Below are 18958 nucleotides of genomic sequence, written 5' to 3' on the forward strand. Positions count from 1 at the left end.
TAGTTTCAGGCTGGAAATCAAACAGTGTTTGGTTTTGGAAAGGTTGAGCAAGATGTTGGCACCTTAAAGGATTTTTTTGTTGTTTGTTTGAAGCTATTAATTGAATTCAGTTTATACCAGAGAATACATTTTCCCCACCAAAATCACATTTTTCAATTAATACATTTCCCATTTGAGTAGAAAAGAAAACCAGCAAGAACCACCGGCCATCATCCAGGCCAGTGAAGGTACAACTAGGCTAAAATCTCTTACTTACTACCAAAAAAGGCCAAAAATTGTTAACACAAGGCAGCAGAGATGATGATGAGCAGTAGATAAGGACCCATGTCCCAGGGAAAGTTTTCCATTCAGCCTAAGAGAGGAATGCAAACTACAAGTGAAGCGGCTGGAGGAAGAATCTAGTATCTAGAAATTATCTTCATAAATTGAATCCCTAAATAAGGAAAGCTGATTCAGGGCACAGCTGAACTGTGACTGGAATTAAACACTGGGGGAATGAAAAAAGAGGAGGTAAAATATCTCTATCATTTGAAAACAATTATGTAGCGGCACCAAAAATAGAAAAAAAAAATCAATGCTATTAAACAAAGCTGTCCCGTTTAAACACAGCAACAGGGATAGATGGAGGCATTATGGGATGATATATATCTTCCTCGAGCCAGTTCATTTTATCAGGTCTCCAGCATTAAACAAGTTGAACAGAGAGCCCGCACCTGAGGTTTCATGGAGGAGAAGTGGGGAAAGCCAAGGTGAAGGCAGCATCTAGCAGGGGACAAAGCCAGCCAAGGTATTTCAGGATTCATTTACAAGCTCTAGGAAGATGAGCTTAGCATTGCCTCACAGGGCAACAGCAAAGAAATTAAAGGTTAAACCAACTGTGCACAAAATCTGTATAAATCAGGAGCAGTGTTATCTGTTAGGCACGTTTAAACCTGTAACGACCTCAGCAAACCCTCTCCTGCTCCAGGGATGGACCCGGGCCAGCCTGGCCCTGATGGCACCATGCAGTGGCACATTGTAGGGTGTCAGAGGGGGCCAGGACCCTCCTCCTCCTCCTCGGCAGCATGTGGCAGAGGGCAGCTCGCTCCCATCCCATGTGGCCACTCAGATGGGGCAGCCTGGAGAAGACTGAAGAGGAGCACAAGGGGTCTTCCACGCAAGGTGGCTTAATGCAGAAAGGAAGGACATCAGTTGGTCCCCAAGCCCTTGAGAGACCCAGAGGGGTGGGGTTTGGTTGCAGGAAGGGGGGTTAGCCCGAGATAGCTGTGACTAGAGCAGGGTCCACAAGGATGCAGTGGAGGACCCATCACTGGAAATTTTTAAGAGCAGGTTAGATGCACATGGCATCGCCAGCACAGCCCGGTGGGTGCAGCAGGGCAGGGACCTGCAGGCCCTGGGCCCTCCTCCCCTCCTCCTTACCCACCTCCTGAGAGATGCCTCAGGGCAGTGGGTTCAGTGGAACCACAGAGTGGGAGAACAGGGATGCCAAGTCCAGCCCCCAGCAAGCAGCAGCTGTGCTGACACCCCGAGCACCCACCGGCAGGCAAGACCACCGCTCCTCAACAAAGTCCTACTACCGGGTGTCCTCCAGCAAGGAAACACTATGAAAACCTACCTACCAACAGGGCAGCCAAGCGGAACTGCACAGCAAAGTTACATCTCAACCTAATTTATTTATTTTTAATTGCTTTAAATACCTACTTCAGAGAGCCTGGATGGAGTGGTGTAGCTTTCCTCTCACTATCTAAATAAGGGCCCTAACAATGTTATCACTTTTCAAAACACATCTGTCCCGCAGCTCCTAGCCCAGACAATTGGCAGGTAACCAGTTAATAAATGTCTTTGCCAGACTGTTGAATAGGCTGGCCCTGGCTCAAGAGTGATGTCAGGGCCATTCAATGCACTATAATTGGAAAAACCTGGGGAAAGCAATCCTGTGTTTTTTAATAAATAAAGAGCGTATTAGCAGTCTCCTGCTTTTATTCACCCCGGTGTCTACCTTGTTCAGTAGCAAAGTGGGATTTTTTTTCTACTGCCGCTCACTCAGTGATTTCTGCTTGGAATTTGATGCCAGTTTCCAGATGTGTCTCAGGCCAGGAAGTCAGCAATCAGCCTGGATAAAGCCTCTGGGATTAGCTGCAGATCATCTTCTGACACACACATCCTTCCTGCACCCTCTCTTATGAAATTGGGGCACACCCCTTGTGCCCAAAAATAAAATAAAACAACAGAGAGCCAAGCAAAAGCCCCTGATTAGGACACTTTGATCAGTTTCATATTAAACATGTGGGAATATATTTAATTAATTCTACACACCAAAGCCCCCGAGGCACCGTTTGAGGGATCTTTACAACACCAGAGTGTTTATATACATAAATCACTTCAACAATTGTAGGTTCCCTGTCTGCTGGAGCAGCCCCAGGCGAAGCTCATCTCCCACAGCTCCTCACCAGTGGTACCCACAGGAGAGCATCAGCTCCCCAGCTTGGCTGCAGAACACCCGAGAGGGATGAATCCTCCAAAGGACTCACCCTCGGAGGAAAAAGTGAGGATGATAAATGAGTTCTCTGTGTGCGCAACTTTGCAAAGCTAAAACTGAAGCAGGTGACACAAAGGCCACGGTTTGCGTGGAAATTAACCCCAAACAAGCACCCTGACAGCAATGCGCCCTTCACATCTCTCTGCATCCCTAAGAAACCAGCTGCCTGGGTTCCCCAGCCGGGAGGAGACAGGGCTCAGCCCCATGCAGCCGGGCTCCAAGCTTCCCCCAGCCACGTGGTACCATCTGCTACAGGATGAGGGGGGTCCCAGCCCAAGGGGACCCAATTACTGAGTTCCTAACAAAATAATTTATTCTCCCCTCTCTCCCAGGGCATTTAGTGTTGTGATTCCTTTCATCTCCCCAACAAAGCACAACCAAACTAACGCCAGCCCTCCCCCAGCAACCCCCCCCCTTGCGCTCCCACAGCCGCTCTGCTATAACGCTCTGCTATAACGGGGCACCTGAGAGCTGCTGCCAAAACAGGAAAGCAGGCGCCTAATTGAAAGGGAGTATTTGGGAGTCACCCTACACAAAAATTAGCAGAGATATGCTAGGAAAATAAAAGAGTGGGCATTAACAGTGAGCTTATCTTCTTTTTCCGTGACTCTAATGTTCAGGACGTGAAGAGGCCAAAATGTTTCACATACTGTTCTGAGGAGCATCCTCCCCCTTTACTCAGGCTGATTTTGAGGTATGGACCTCCAGAATTAAAAGGCAAATGTATGCGAGCCAAGAAAACCCTGCATTGCTACTATGCAGCTTTGTGGCCAGTGCTGGGTCTTGGTTATGGGTCAAGAAGTTCAGTGCTGCCTGATTTCAATTCACCTGTGTCAGGTTTGGTAAAAACTGTAAGCTGTGCCTAGGGAGGAAAGAGAATACAGAAGTTTTCCATCCCAAGGATAGAGTGCAGGGGTCTCTGGTTCTGGAGGTGGGTCCGAATTTTAAAGGTGAGTGGCCAGAGGCAGCTCAATGAGGCTGGTTTTCAGCCAGCAGAGCACAGGGATGCCCCCCTCCTCACCACCCACCCCTGGCCAACATCCCAGCCCAGGACTGTGACCTGTCCCCAGGGGAAGTGCTGGCCGGAGCCAAGGGGAGGATTTAGGATTAACTCCAAAAAATCAGACAGTCCCACCCCGTGCTGCAGGCAGCCTGGGGAAAGAAGCAAAAGCCCTGGAGGCCTGGCAGAGGGCTCCACAGCCTGGCCGGGAGCAGGCAGGGCTGCCTGCAGCCTCAGCAGGGTCCGCAGCATCTGGACAAGCGACCCTGAGCAGCCCCTGCCTGCTGCAGCCACCCAGCTCCCCTGGGTGCTCGGGGCTGGAAGCCTGGCCGGCTCTCACAGTGGGAGCGAGCCACAGCAATAAAGAGGGGATAACAAAAAAAGAGGAGAAAAAGCAGCGGGAAGCCCTGCTGAGAAGCCCCCTTTTGTGTAAACACGCTCCGTCCTTAGACTAAAAATAAAGGCAAACCACAGGAAGGGAGTGAGTGCTTGGACAATATCCGATTTGGTGTGTGCCTGGGTGTGAGCTGAGGGAACGGGCAGAAGAGCAGGGGACTCCACCCAGCGCAACCACACAAAGGCAGCCGTTTAAGACCTTCAAGATGGACAAGAATTCCTGGAGATTATTTAAATCCAAATAACTGCTGCTTGGCAGATGCACAGTCCTTTGGTATGTGCGCAGCACTTGGAAATGTTAAGTGAGGGAAAAGGCTGCCATGGTGGGAGCAGGAAAGGCAGGATGGCTGCACAAAGCCCATTGTACAGGTTCGGAGACCGAGACCTGAGGCCATGAATTGAAACCCTATAAACCTGTCCTAAAACACAGAAACAACCCAGACAAGATGTCAGCTGAAATCTTTCCAGCGCACGGGTCCATCCTCAAAAATTACCTCTCCCTGCACACTGCCCTTTGCATCTCAGTCACCACTGCAGCTGAAGAACCAAACCCAAAACAACTGCACGTACATGACAGCTGCGGAAAGCTCATCAGTTGACTGCTCACCCCAAAGGGGTCTCAAATGCTTCCCCAGGTGCTGGGCTCAAGACACACTGCACCCCACCATTGCCATCAGCCAGCTCTTGGGGATGGAGCTTCGCTGACACCTGCACGTCCCACCCACAGCCTCCCTGCAGGAGGGATGCTTTGCTGACGGGTGCAATCGCACCCAAGAGGCAAGCATCCGTCCATGCCATGCAGAAAGCGTGCAAGGCAAAGTGAGGAGGCTTCTTGAAGCCCAGCGCTCACCGTTGGTGCTGACACACCACTCAGAGGCCTTCCAGGGAAATGCAGGACTTGAGAGGAACCAACCGTGCAGCCTGGCTCAAAACAGTTCTCTCACACGGAAGCGGTCTGTACAAGCAAAAACCTCCCCAGCTCTCCCCAGCCAGCCTTATGGCCACAGGTCCAAACATGTGGGCAGTGCTGCTTGGGGGAACTGGCATCTGGGGCTTGGATCTGGCCACCATCAGCCCAGTGTTCTTCCCCACACTGGAAACCCCCTTCTCTTTAGCCAGCCACTGCTAAACTGCAGCATATGCAATGCTCAATCTCCTCGTTTCTCTTCCTATCCCTATTTTCTGTCAGAAGAAAATGACATAGTGCTCAGCAGTGGAGGAAATCAAAGACAGCTACGTTGACCTCAACTTGGGCACGTTTCCTGCTGACGTTTGTATTCCTCTAATTCCCTCCTCCTGGTCCCATGTTCATTTTCCTACCATCAGTTCTCACCCCAAGTATTCCTTTTCTCTCTACTATTAGAAAGGTCTCCAGGTCTACATTAAAGGTCCCCTCTGAACACAACTGAAACGCAACCCCCTCCCGTTTCCTTTAGAAAACAACTTCCTGTGAAACAGAGCTGTTCTGAGGCAGGTCAGTTGCTTTCTCTGTGAAACACGCACAGCCGTCCTCACTCCATTCTCATTTGCACGTGTCTGCCAAGACTTTTACCAGCTTTCATTTGGGGCATTTCTTACATGCTAAATATAAAACGCAAACGCCTTTCCACAAGGCTGTCTCTGAGAGGGCAGCAGCTGCTGGTGCAGCAGCTTCTGTTCCCAGCCCGCTGTCCTTGCACACCGTACCAAGCAGCACGAAGTGACCCAGCAGCACGAAGAGACAGCTGTGCCATGGGCACTGCGAGCACCTCTGTGACTCACCTCCTGCCGCCTGGCAGGCAGCTGAATCCCAGCTGTGAACAAAAACTGAAAATCTTTCCTTTAAATTGACTTTAGCAGGTGGCTTGCAACCCCCTAAGATGCTGCTGGACACAGAGGAAGCCAAGAAAAAGGTGACACCTTCTGTTTACTCCGCTAATTGCACTTCGTTATTACTGGAGCGGCCGCTGTGGCGCTCACGGTCCCCTTACACCTTCCACTTCCAACTGCCATGTCCTGAGATGTTTCCTTGAAAACACCCCTCGGGGATGAGGATGGAGGGAGGGGAAGGAGGCGCAGGGTGCCAGCAGGACTGCAAGTGGGAGCCCTGGATCTCTGCCTTGCCCAAGCTGGAGCTGCCGCTGCAGGCTGAACTCAGGCTGGAGAAGGTTAACGGGGGAAACCTGAACACACTCCTCCTTGAAACCCCAGCAGGCACCTGCCCCAGCCCACGCAGTCCCTTCTTGGCTCCCCAGTGTGACCCTGGGCAGCAAATCCAGCAGTGTGCAGCCGGGCGCCACAGCCGGGGTCTACATGACCTCAGGGGTCTCTGGGGAGAGAAGCTCCTTAACGCAAAGTCATAATCCTCTGGTTTTGTGGGCACCATGCCTAACCTGGAGTTAGACAGCAGAACGCTGCAAAGAGTGATTGTGAACTCTCTGTTGTTAGAAAACCTCCAAGCGCAATATAACAAGTGCACACGTGGGAGCTGAGTCAAACACCTGAATTACTAAGACATCTCCAGTCGTACTCTGGAAATACTCCCTGCAAAATAACAGGTCACCTCTAAAAGATCATACCAAAGGACAGGGGATATGTCTGGCAGCGCTGAACTGTGCCTCTGCCTAGATGCATAACATCACAAAGACACCCGAGGAGAAAACCCCAAGGGATTAACACCTCCGTCAGGTGATGTAATTACCCCATGTAATGAACCCCCAGTTCTACCTGGATCAAGGTGTGTAAAGGACCCGATGACAAAGTCCAGTGTTGAGACAGCCAGCAGGAAGAGCAGCAGGAGCTGGAACCTGATGATCCACTTCACCCCGGCCAGGTTGATCCCCAGCAGGCCCAGCAGGACAGCCAGGGAGATGCCGCGCACTGCCCAGATGTTGCTGAGGCTCAGGACGTCTGCGATGGACTCCGCAAAGCCAGTGATGTACATGGCACCTGCAACACACTGAAGGACAGAGCTCTGTGAGTATGGGAGAACAAGAGATCCCCATCCACAGCCCCCATGCTGGGCTGGCCGGGGGGTCCCTGTTCAGACAGACATTTGCTGTCACAACACAATCTTTAGTGTTACTCTGGTCTACAGGGATTGAACCTTACTGCTGTAAGACAGCACACTGCCAGGGCAGCACACCTACTGCCCGGACAGAGAAGGCTGGGTGCTAGGGCCAGCAGCCCAGCAACTTCCCGTGGGCTTTAAAATCTACCCCCATTAATGCTTCAGGAGAAACCACACCGGCTTCTTGAGGGAGAAAACCTTAAGTGTAAGATGAGTCAACCTTAAGTGGCTCCCCTTCTTCTGTTTCTCTGAAGGAAAGGGTCTCAGTTCAACACCTGCCTGGGGAATGGCAGTTTGCTTCCCCCTTCATTGCCTCCCAGGGGTTATTTTTAACTCTGTTTAGTTTGGATGTAAAGCCTGATGTTTCACTGGCTCCCCATCTCATTGCTGGAACGAAGCCTGCACTTTTGAGGAGAGCGTATTGTGCAAGCCATCCTCCCTGAGCTCCCGGGAATGCTGCTGGTTTGTCTGGCTGCGGGGCAGGAGGCACTCTGCCCTGGGTGGTGGAGAGCCTGCAGGATGGGACATCTGCAGCACGGGTTCAGGCTTCAAACCCCACTGCGGGGCAGCAATCCGAAATACCAGGATGTTTCCCTCCAGAGGTTCCCGCTAGCTGACACATCAGCAACAACCCTTTCCAGGGCACGGCATCCCTGGCGAGCCAGGCTGGGGCACTCGGCTTCACGCCAGCATGGGTGCTGTGACCCCGGGGTCCTGCGATCTCACTGTCCCCATCCACAGGCAAGGGACATGCAGCACAGCTCCCACATGACTGGAAAGGAGAAAAATCACCCAAGCCAGCAAGTGCCAGAGCAGAGCCCTGCTCCGCTGCAGATCTCCCTCAGACCACACCAGCACCGCTCCACTGAGGGTGTCCAGGACGACCTGACCCATACCCAGGAGCGGCGGGTTCATGCACAGGTTTTAGCAAGCCAGGTGCGTGGGAGTCACCTGTTCAGATCCTTACACCTACAAATTGGAGATCCTACAGCAGGATTCACTTCCATCACAGGCAGACACCTAGCACAGATGGGGTGAACTACACCCTGACAGTCTCTCTTTCTCCTGGCTGGTAGCCCCACCGTGAATGCCTCCACCAGAGAAGCCTCAGACTCTTTAAGGTAGCCCCAAATAAGTGGAGATATTCTTATTTACTTGTGTTTAGCATGGCCTACAGCAACACTGAGTGGAAAACACACATCCTACATGGGTGCTCTCTGGAAAACAGGTCCCTCCTGAGCTAGTAAAGCACAACACCCCATGCCTGCACAGCTCTGCTTGGGGCACCCACAAAAATGGCACTTGAGATTTGAAGCCAACAAAACCTCAAACAGAATCTAATGCTAATAAACACATTTAAACCAGGCACAGTTCTTGCCTTTCACATGAAGAAAAGCTCTGTGGACAGAAAGCAGTATCACCTAACCCCAACCCCCTGTACTTGACCAACGTCAGTTTTTGAAGCAATTACATTTTCTTAACTAAGTCAGTTTTCTTTCCTTTCACACCAAGGATGGCAATGTTCAAGGACACTCTGAAGGGAGCAGAGCTAAGCAAGCTTCCTGGAAGCCATGCCTCTGATGAGCCATGAGCATCACCAGCAGGATGGAGGAGCTGGGTGCCCCCAACACCCCGCTGCCCCACGCACAGCCACAGCCAGGGCCCCAGTGGCATGGTGATGGGGGCTGGTTTCTCATGAGCCAGCTGTCTTGAAATCAGAACTGAGTTCTAGGCTGAAATTTGCAGAAACCAGTCCCTTACGAGGGACTGGGCAAAGAACATAATTGATTTTCAACACCCAGACAAGCGCTGCCACGATCTTTGCTTTGGGGATTTTCGGGCTGGACCCTGGAAAACCTCTGCTTGCACAGACAGGTCTGACTGCAAACTACTCCAGGAAAGGAGACTGCAGAGAAAAGCAGCAAACCCCAGCTTCATGATTAGAGCTGCGGTGACCAAACACACATTGGTCCCTGGAGGACCTAGTAGAAGCATGCTGCATCATTTAGGGTAATCTGATTAAGTCTCTTCTCTGGAGCATCCCAGGAGGACAGCAAAGCCCAGCTGGGTCTCATCTCACCTTGGCTGACGCAGCAGGAGCCCATCTCTGCAGCAGCCCCAGGGCACTGAGCCACCTCTCACCTCCCAGGGCACCAGCAACACGAGGCCAGTCATTCCCCACTTGCCCCAGTCGGACCAGGAAACGGGGAATAACCCCATTTCTGGCCAGACTCACCTCGCAATGGAGGTTACAGTGCTCTGTCAGCGCCTCGGAGTGGAGGAGCCGCCTGCAGCTGGTGCAAAGCACGTTGGGCAAAAAGCAGAGCCAAAGAGAAGGGAAAGGCATTGGCTTTTGGGAGCAGGCAAAGCATTCCTAAGTGAGCTGCCAGCTCCCACCCCGCGGCCCCCCGTGCGCACGGGATGCCTGGGCAGGGGCCGGGGCTGCCGCAGCCTGGCTTTTACAACCCTCAGGACAGGCTGCAACCTGATTGCTTTCCCAGACGGGGTCCGCTCGGAGAGCAAGAGTGGAAAATATGACAGGAAGGATTCTCATGTGTGGCCCATTTCCATATCTTGGCTTGTAACTGTGTTCAGTTTGTATTTTATGGACACTTGCTTTTAATCTGGAGTGAAAGAAGAAGAGGGGATTATTTTTGGTTTGGGGGTTGTTAAGGGTTTTCAAAGATTGCTGTAAGCCAGTCAGTTAAAAACAAACCTCAATAAAAATGTTTCTCTGCTCACCACATTTTTACTGTTCATAACATCTTTATGGGGGGAGGGAGTTAAGTTACTGCAGGTTTAAGAGATTACTTTCCATTCTTTATGTTTACTGCTTGTGTACGTCGGTGCTCCACCACCATGACAGGTCCTTGGGGCCTTTCAGAAAACCCAGAACTGTGACTTCTGGATCTCAGCAAGTCAATCGGCTGCGGCCCTTACACTGCCCAGCTCTCCTCCCACACCAGCTCCCCTTCTCCTGGCTCCCGCAGAGAAGCAGCCAAGGCTTGCCCGGTCCCTAAGGGCACGGGGAGCATGCCAAGGCCAACCTGCCACCTCACAGCTGCTCGCCATGCTTTAGGTGGCCACCCTGGCCTCTCCCGCTTTGGTTTAATTGCAGTCTCTCGCCAGCAAGGGCATGTCCTGGCAATGTGGGTAATTTGGGATGGGAGGGCATGTCCTGCATGGTTCACTTGTTCAGACATCCAGCTCCTCCACTGCCCTGACCCGTGCTGGGCGGCATATCGCCACGCATGGGCTTGCTCTCGGGGAGCAGAGCAGGGCTGAATGCTCCCAGTGTCCAGCATAGTGGAGCATTACTCAGATTTACTTCCTGCAGCAGGAAAGCACAGGATTATTTCCTGCATTGCAAAGTTTTTAAGTTTTCTTTCAATAACTTTTTTTTTTTTTAATTACCTGGCCAAAAATATAAAGGAGGCCAATGGTCCCCCCTACTTGACCTCCAAGGACAGTAGAAATCATGGAGTAGACTCCTCCACTTCCAATGCTGCACTTCTCACACACTCCAATTCCAGACAAGACTGTCACCAGGGCAACCAGGATGACAAAGGATACCAGAAACATGCCCATTACAATGCCAGTGTTTCCCTGGAATGAAAAAAAAAAAATAAGAAAAAAGATCAGCTCACACCAATTCTGTTGAGACGGAAAAAGGACCTATGCGCTTCTAGTCACTAATGATCTATAAATCTGGAGTCACTACAGATTAAAAGAAAAACACACACCTACCCCTACTTATCTAATTAATGTAACTGACTGCCAAATTTACAGTTCCTATTAGCACCCCTACCTTGTCCTGGGGCTGGACAGACCTTTGCATGAGCAGGTTGAGCTCCGTCACCGGGCTCCTGCATGAATCACTGACTTCTTTCTCTAGTTCAAAAAGAAAAACGTCAAACAATGATTCAGCTGCCATGGGCCGGGGATCGCCACCTATTTGCATGTTTTAGAATTACATGCTTAAAAAAAACCCAACACTTTCATAACAAAAAGTAATTTCAAAACTGAACCTCTGGGATCTACAACAGTTGATTTCTTAACAGCACCGATCTCACATTTTAATTTTTCAGAACATTTACCTTTAAAAGCACTGATCCTCCCAAACAACGAAATACCAAAGAACAAAAACTCAAAGGCAGCACAGGGTGTAAGATAAATATCACTCATAAACCAGCACCCACTGGCCCTTATCTGCAGAGGTAACGCCGAGCAGCAGGTGCCTTTTGCTCTCCCTGTACTTGGGGAGTTTTGTGCAGAGGATTCAGCAACCCTGAAAAAAACAAAACCCCTTCCTGCTTAGAGTGGAGGGAGGGCCCTGGGAGGAGCTGCTGCACCCACCACCCTCTCACTGTGGGGTGATGAGCAAAAGCCTCTGAACAAACGCAGCTGCAGGTCCCTGCTGGCAGCTTTAAGGGCCAGCGTAATCCCTGGGTCTGGGGGTTCAGTTTGCCATTGAGGTCTGATTTTCAGAAAGAGAAGGTGTTGGTAGCTCCAAAAGCATTTAAGCACCTCTTCTGAGCTAGGGACCTTCCAGCCCTCTCATGCATGGCTGTAATTTATTTTCCAGGGACAAAAGTTTCCCCTCGTGCTCCAGCCCACCTTCCCCTGCTGACAAATTGCTCAGCCTGGCACTCAGCGATTCCAACTGTAGGATCAGAAATCCCCAGCGTCCAGCGCTTCGTTAAGGTCTGGCTTCCCTTCCCCTGCCTTGACTCATATTACAGGCCATGTCCACATCCCTCCTTCCCAACCTCGCTCCAGCCATGCTCATTTCTGAGGTCATGCTAGCCTTGACAGGGTTTGTTTATCACCAGCATTAAAAGGCTGCTTCTCAGCTCTGGGGTTGGTTGAAGTCCCAGATCATTTTTTTTTTTCTTTTCTCTTTTTTATGAAAAAACAGAAACATATCCAGGATGTTGCTATTATCATAAAATCCTATTTTGGTTCAGCATCCCGCTGCCTTTGACAGGGGCGTTATCTGGTCCATGGGGAACAGAGCCAAGGTTTGCTATAAAAACAGCGCTGGCTGGGTCAGCACCACAGCCCACCACAACCTGATACTCCTTTTTAAAAGGACAATTGTGCTTTTTCTTCAACAGCTTACCCTCAGGTTAAAAGGGTTAATAAATCTGACACGCTTCAGTTAAAAAAAAGAAAAGAAAAAAAGAGCACACATACGAAAACACACACATAGCCCTGGGCTTTTCCAGAATCTGCTGGTGGCACCAGGCTACGGCAGCAGCTAGCTAATGGGCAGTTCAATGGTTCCCACAGAAGAAAGGGTTAACACGAAGACCAAGGAGGAAGGCTGGACCCACAGCAACAATAGCAAGCAGAGAAAGTGAGAAGAAAAAGCCCCCATTAAACACTGATGCTTATTTATGCATGCGTGCTGGAAGGGGTTAGCAAAGCATTACAATAGTTGTTGAACATTTCGGCAAGATTAGGGTCCCCTGGAACTGCAAAGCTTTACCAGCCCTGGCTCTGGAAATTTATAGCAAAAGCCTGACTCTGCAAATGGCTCGACATCTGACTGTCCTCTGCCAGGAGAGCTCCCTGCCAACCCCGACTTCTCCACCCTTCCCTTTTATGCTAGCTTCCAGCTGTTTCAGTTTTTCTTTTATTTACTGGCTTTATTGATATTTGCCTTTGCTCCAGCAGTCACTTGCTTTCAAAGGAGACGTGGAGGAAACAAGATCAGGAGGCAAAGGGAGCCAGGAAAATCATCATGACTTCTCCACCATGACAACTGCAGCTCCCCTCAAAGCCTCCAGCAAAGCAGTTTTCAACGCAAAGCGCAAGCGTCTTCCTGCTCCTTTTGGAAGGTGTCCATCGTGCCTGTGACACGAACTCTGCCTGAAGCTCAGATCCCACCCAGCCCTGGGGGAGCTTTCCTTCTTCTAAGGGGAAATTTTCAAGGGACAATACAATGTTCTGCATCAGGAGGGGAGCAGAGGCGCTCTTCCAGGCTCTGACCCTCAGTGAGACACTATTCTGGATCCACAAGTGGAAGTCCCTCTGACAGCAATGACAATTTCAGCTGACTGAGGATTCTCCATGCAAGGCATCAGAGACCCCAACACCAACATGTTTGGAGGAGACCTGTTTCTGTGGTGTTGGGAAGATGGCAAAGTAGCTGTAACTACAGCAATACGCTTCACCTGAAAAGTGGTTATTTTGTCTCAATGATACAACACAAGGGTGTCCCTGTTCATTGGCAAGGTTGGTTGTTGTCGTCTTCTTTTTCTTTTCTAAAACTGAAATAGGAATCGACTTAAAAAGACCACTTCAGCCTTATGTTTTAGTGGAACTTTTTGAAATGCTGCAAAATACCAGAGGACAGAAGCAATGGCTACAATGAACAGCACAGAATCCAAAACACTTGGGTGGTGATAGAGATACAAGGTAAAGAGGAAAATGCCTGTTTAGACATTCAACCAAGTCAGCACACACTCACCACGAGCCATCCTGTCCTCAGGAAAAGAACCACTCCAAAAATGTTGATCATGCAGGAGGTGAAGACACCATCCCATGTTCCAAAAAGCACCGGCTCCCACACAAACAGCTGGATCTTCCACCAGGGCTTGGTCTGTGTTTGAGATACCTAGAGAAAAGCAAAGCTTTCCGTTTTACCTCTCATGTTTTATAGGCAGGCTGCAGAAGTGGTGCAACAGCCAGCCACCAGCAGTGGGATGGCCACCAGCAGCTGCTAAGACACCATCTTGTTGCAAGTTGTCTCTAAAATGAAGGGGCAGAAGAGCTGCTGGGATCCCTGGGCCCTGGAAGAGAGGGTTCCCTGTAATACCCCATTGGTATTCTTGTAGGATAAGCAGCAACAGTGAATTCCCCCTGCTGATGATGTTCCATGAAGCAAAAACACAATTCAAGGGGTCCTTTATGGAGCTTGCAGCTATACGTCATGCTTCTCCCTCTGTCCCTGCCAAGCACCCCACCAAGACATACAGGGTTCACAATGCACTGGAGAAGTCTCTTAGATGAGATGAAAAACCAGGCCAGGCCAACTGGGACTGACAGAGGAGGTTAAGATGGTCTTCCCATCACACACAGTGGTCTCTGATCAGGACACTACATTTCTAGAGGAGACATGGGACCCTGTTACTCGGGGCACCAGTGAATTTCAGAGCTGCTGGAACGGAGACCTGAAACTTCAGGGCAAGTGCAGTTTTCTATTGCAACTCCCTTCTATTGCTCCCTCCCACCCTCTGGAAACCAAGTTCCCTCTCTTCCTTTCTAAATAATACACCTCAGGTTTAGGTAGCAAAAAGGAGGGCAGTTTTGTCCCCTCAGCCCTGTTTAACTGCCACAGAGACGGACCAGGAGGAGGTGCAGAGACCTCAGAGATGGAAACTTGGGCTTTGAAAGGAAATGGCTCTCTGACAAACCTGCTGTGCTTCCTCATGGAATAGCTCTTGGACGTAGCCATCATTTCTGGCACTGTTCATGCTGGACATCACACCCCTCCGCGTTGCCTCCGCCTGCCCAATGCACAGCTTAACACTACAGCAGGCGAGGCCGAGTGGAGCACGTCAGCTGTTCTTCTTGGTCACATTCCTGCAGTGCTGGATCCTCCGCTGCGTAAGATTCATGGTTTTACTGCACTTTACTGTGAAAGCAGAAAAGACAGAAGACACAACTGTTGCTTTCTTAGCCTGCAGAAGCACAAGGCTGTCGCCCAGACCGAGCCGGTAGTGGCTCGTAGCAGATGCAGAACCATGGAGTGACAGCACAGCAAGCAGAGCGCAGCGCTGCCCCAGCACCCTCCCAGGGCCTGCCCATGCACAGGCTCTATCATCAGCCCTTGGTGGCCCTTGGTGGCCTTTTCTGAACCCCTCCACACCCCTGGCATCCTTAGTACCCTGCAGCACTAGCTCCCCGGCGTGCTGTCTGAGAAATGTATTGCCTTCCATTGGTCCTAAATCCAGTGCCTGGTAATGTCATTGCATGCCCCCATGTTCCGGTGACATAGGGCACACGGACTATTTACTTCCCAGCACCACAAATCACTCCACAGCCTTGATCACATCCCCTTCAGCTGTACCTTTTGCAGACTAGAGTCCTGCCAGTGTAAACTCTCCCCTGACAAGCGACCTCATTACCCCACTCTGCCCCTCTCCCAGTATGGCACAGAGGTGGAACTGGAACAGCTGAATGTGTCCACACCACAGACCCACAGTCTGCATTCCCGATGCTCTCAGCCACATCCCCTGCACCGATGCCCAGGACCTTCTTCATGGTCATACCCACCCCTGGGGGTACAGTCACCTTGTCTGCAGCACCCCGACTTGGGGCTCGTCCCTGCCACAGGCAGACTCTGGCAGTGGGTCAGGCTTAATTCAACACCACGTGTGTACCAGGAAAGCAGCATCAGGCTTTATTTCAGGGATAACTTAGCACAACTTCACAGAAGGGGAAAGCTAGCACAAGCATTTCCCTGTCTCAAAATAGCTGGTTCCTCTACTTATTGGGGGAGTTTTTATACAAAGTTCTCCTCTAATTGTGGAGGGCTGCTTTTATACACCTCCTTCCAGCTGGCTCCAAGTCTTAACTTCCCCCAAATGGTCTTGTGATGGCCATCAGCCATTTACCCTGAGTCTCCCACACCAACCGCCAACAGAGCCTTTCTGGCCATGCCTCAGCACAGCTATACCATGCCTGGGTAAGACAGAGGGCTGTAGCCAGAGGGGAGCAAGACATGCTCCATGGATGTGGAGAGGGAGGTTTGCCTGGACTGTTGGCTCTCCCGGGGCTGACAGTTCCTGGCCAGTCGAGCTCACATGCTCACAAGAACCAACTGTGATCACACAAGGCTTGTACCAATGGTTGGACACCTTACCTGAGACCAGGAACCAAATTTATCACAGGCGGTGTAGGAATCTCTGACTCCTCATGCTTGCAAGCCACAGAGACAAGACAACCAACAGAAATGTGCTTTTCCTACCACACAGGGATGAAAGCATACAGAAACCACTTTGGGTCACTCAGGATTTCTGCGTCGAGAGCTGAACCTGACGCAGAAAGAGCTGGTCGCTCAGCACTTTCACCATCCTGCCTTTATTATTCTCCTTTTAAATACCCAGTAATAAATAACTGATGCTGCCGCTGCTCCAGCACGGTGTTTCAGCTGCAGCAGGTCTCCTGCAGCTGCGGTACAATGCCCAGCACAGGTGGGGGGGTTCTTTGCCCTGTCCGTGTGGCTGGTTAAGCAGCACCAGAGCCATAAGAGTTCATTGATTCCCCACTTCTCCCTCCCCTTTTTTTGAAGCAAATAACCCTTCACAATATCACAAATGGCTGCTGTTACAGGGAGATTGGGGCTTCAAGCCGGGCAAAAGCAGCAGGAGCAGATGAACACTAAAGAAGCAAAGCTCATGTTTTTATGCAAATAGCCATAGTAATAAAAAAAGGAAGAAAATACACGACGTGAAACAAGATTATAATTGAATAGCCATATTCTCCTAAGATTCCCCAATGCAATCTTTCCTTGCCAGAGATTTCACTCAGTGAACTCCTGACTTTCACAGCCGCTTCAGCTGGATGTAGGAAGAACAGGGAGGCTGCCTCCCTGCAGCCCCCCGCTTTCCTCACCCGCTCCACCAAGGCAGCCCCAGGACAAGATGGTCCTGACCCCTTGCAGCAGCTTTGGAGCACCTGAAGCTGCTGGTTCAGCGTGCCTGGTGTGGAACCACGGGACGGTTCGATGAACCCGTATTATCAATCGAAACTTGCAGAATCCAGAAAGAAGGGCTCTGCACGCAGATTTCAGGCCTGGAGCTCACCTTGCAGGAAACATTACCCTCCCAGACATTTAAAACCCCTCATCTCACAATTTCTTCCTCTTTCTTTTTTTTTCTTCTCAGCATTAAAACCCCTTCTCCCGCCCTGTGCTCCCATGTCCTTTCCACCCAGCCCCACTCCCGCTCGCCTCGGTGTAAGAGCTTTCTCCTCCATTGCAGGAAATTGCCTCTCCGCTATTGCTCCTCTGTGGCATTTCCAGCCGCCCAGTATCTTATAACTGAATTCTGCAATTGTTTACATCCCTCCTCAACGGAGGATCCATTCGGCCCTACGAGGCAACCGAAGCAAACACAGGAGGGGGTATAAAGCTCAGCATCGAGAGCTGAACAAACACGCCAGGGCAGCCGCCACATGCACCGCCACAGCCCAATCCACACGATGTACGTGTTATTTTTGCAATTCAGGGTCTGAAAAGTGGCAAGTTCTGTGGCCAGGAGCCTTCCTGTTGCCCCACGCAGCACGCCACCAGTGCGGCACAGTTTCTGAACCGCTGCACAGCACAGAGATGTTTTCAGGCAGCATCATCTACCTGGGTCACCAACTCAGCAGAAGCTTTTCTGCTATATACACCAGGCTGCCAAAAAAAAACCAAACAGGCACCATTTTCCTCTAATATAAGCGAGGCTCTAACTTGAAAGTTAATTGATACTACTTTTCCTAAAGTTTCTGCCAAAGACACTAACCAGTCTATAAATCGAAGAAGAATGGTTGCTTTAATCTTTCGATACCATTTAGGGCTTGAGAGAGCAGAAGAGCATTAGCAAACCTCCTCAAAGAAACATTACAAAGGCTCGTCTCCTTCTGCTGCGACACTTCTAGATTTAATTGCAAAACCAGATTCCCACAGATGAAATTTCCGTGCCCTCCGCATCCTTTGAAAGCAATAATGTTTTATTAATTGTCACATTAAAGCCATTTCTGAGCTAAGCGTTGCTGCTCTGAGCTACTCACCAGCTGGCTGGGTTTAAAGAGGGAAGGTTAACGCCTTCCCAAGCCCAACTGCGTGTGGTCCCGCGACCTCCGAAGCCTCATCCCTGCCAGAGGAGGCACTTCCAAGCCTCCCTCCCTCAAGGGACCAAGCAGCCAACAGCACTTCAGTTTTAATAAATCCCCTCAACGCCTCTCTAGGTCAAGTTCTTAAAAACAGCTAATTTAGGGGACCCCGAGGAAGGCAGGAATTAAAGGGAAATCAAGCAGCCACGAGTGCAACGAAGGTAATGCCACGCATCAGAGCGCCTGGTTATTCCGGGTTATTCTTTTACTGCCAGAGCCAGCACAAACACCCGACCCGTTCTGGTTTTACGGGTCTCCGCAGCGTAACTCCTGAGCCGGGCGTGACAGGCCCGGGCTCCCCCCGGCTGTGACTTCCCGGCGCGCTCGGGCAGCCTCGGTGCCCACCCGGCCGCGCTGCGCCGACTTCCCGCAAAGCGCTGCCGCCAAGGCTCGCCCTGCCTTTTGCCTTTCTCCCCGCTCCACTCCCCCCCCCCCCCTTTTTTTTTTTTTGCCTTTTCTTTTGCGACTTTTTTTTTTTGCCTTTTTTTCTGCTTTTTTCTGCTTTTTTCTTTTTTTTTTTCTGATTTCCTTTTCTTTCTTTGCCTTTTTGCCTTTCCATTGTCTTTTGCCTTTCTTTTCTTTTTTGCTTTCCTTTTTTTTTTTCCTCTTTTCCTTTTTTTTTTTTGGGGGGGGGGGGTTTGCTTTATTTTTGCTTTTCCCTTTTTACCTTTTTGCTTTTATACTGACTTACTTTGTTCTGATCTTTTTACTTCGGTTTTTTCATTTTTTTTTTCTTTTCTTTTGTCTTCTGCTTTTTTTTTTTTTTTTTACTTTCCTTTCTTTGCATTGCCTTGGGTGGGTTTTTTTTTCCTTTTTTACTTTTCTTTTTGCCTTTGTATTTACCTTTTTTCCTGTTGCCTTTTTGTTTGTTTCTTTTTTCGCTCCCGCCACCCCCCTAATATTTTTTAGCCTTTCTTTTCCCCGTTTTCGACCCCCCCACCCCCCACCCCCGAGCGAGCTGCAGCAACGCCCCAGCCGGAGAGAGCAGCGGGCAAAGCAAAGCAAAAGCAAAGCGCGGGGCCGCCCCCGCCGCCCAGGCTCGGCACCCACCCCCCCCGTCGTGGGGGGCGCGGGCACCCCCGCCGCC

The 18958-nt window shown here is 50.5% G+C and overlaps 2 protein-coding genes across 5 annotated transcripts in view; one reads left to right on the forward strand and one right to left on the reverse strand.

Moving 5' to 3' along the window:
- The window catches only part of LOC308068497 (TGF-beta receptor type-2-like), a 310921-nt gene that overhangs the window by 141544 nt on the left and 150419 nt on the right, over positions 1 to 18958 (forward strand). The window lies entirely within an intron of this gene.
- SLC12A8 (solute carrier family 12 member 8) overlaps positions 1 to 18958 on the reverse strand; it is a 56786-nt gene that overhangs the window by 33828 nt on the left and 4000 nt on the right. For 2 of the 4 annotated variants that reach the window (XM_080399217.1, XM_080399214.1), the window contains exons 2-5: positions 14406 to 14626; positions 13460 to 13606; positions 10399 to 10590; positions 6642 to 6873 (exon numbers count right to left, since the gene is read on the reverse strand). In XM_080399217.1, the coding sequence (XP_080255343.1) occupies positions 6642 to 6873; positions 10399 to 10590; positions 13460 to 13606; positions 14406 to 14474 (640 nt within the window). In that variant the 5' untranslated portion in view covers positions 14475 to 14626. The other 2 variants (XM_080399215.1, XM_080399216.1) reach the window with 2 other exon arrangements.

The sequence above is a fragment of the Falco punctatus genome, assembly GCF_963210335.1.
Source record: "Falco punctatus genome assembly, chromosome: 8".
Lineage (NCBI taxonomy): Eukaryota > Metazoa > Chordata > Aves > Falconiformes > Falconidae > Falco > Falco punctatus.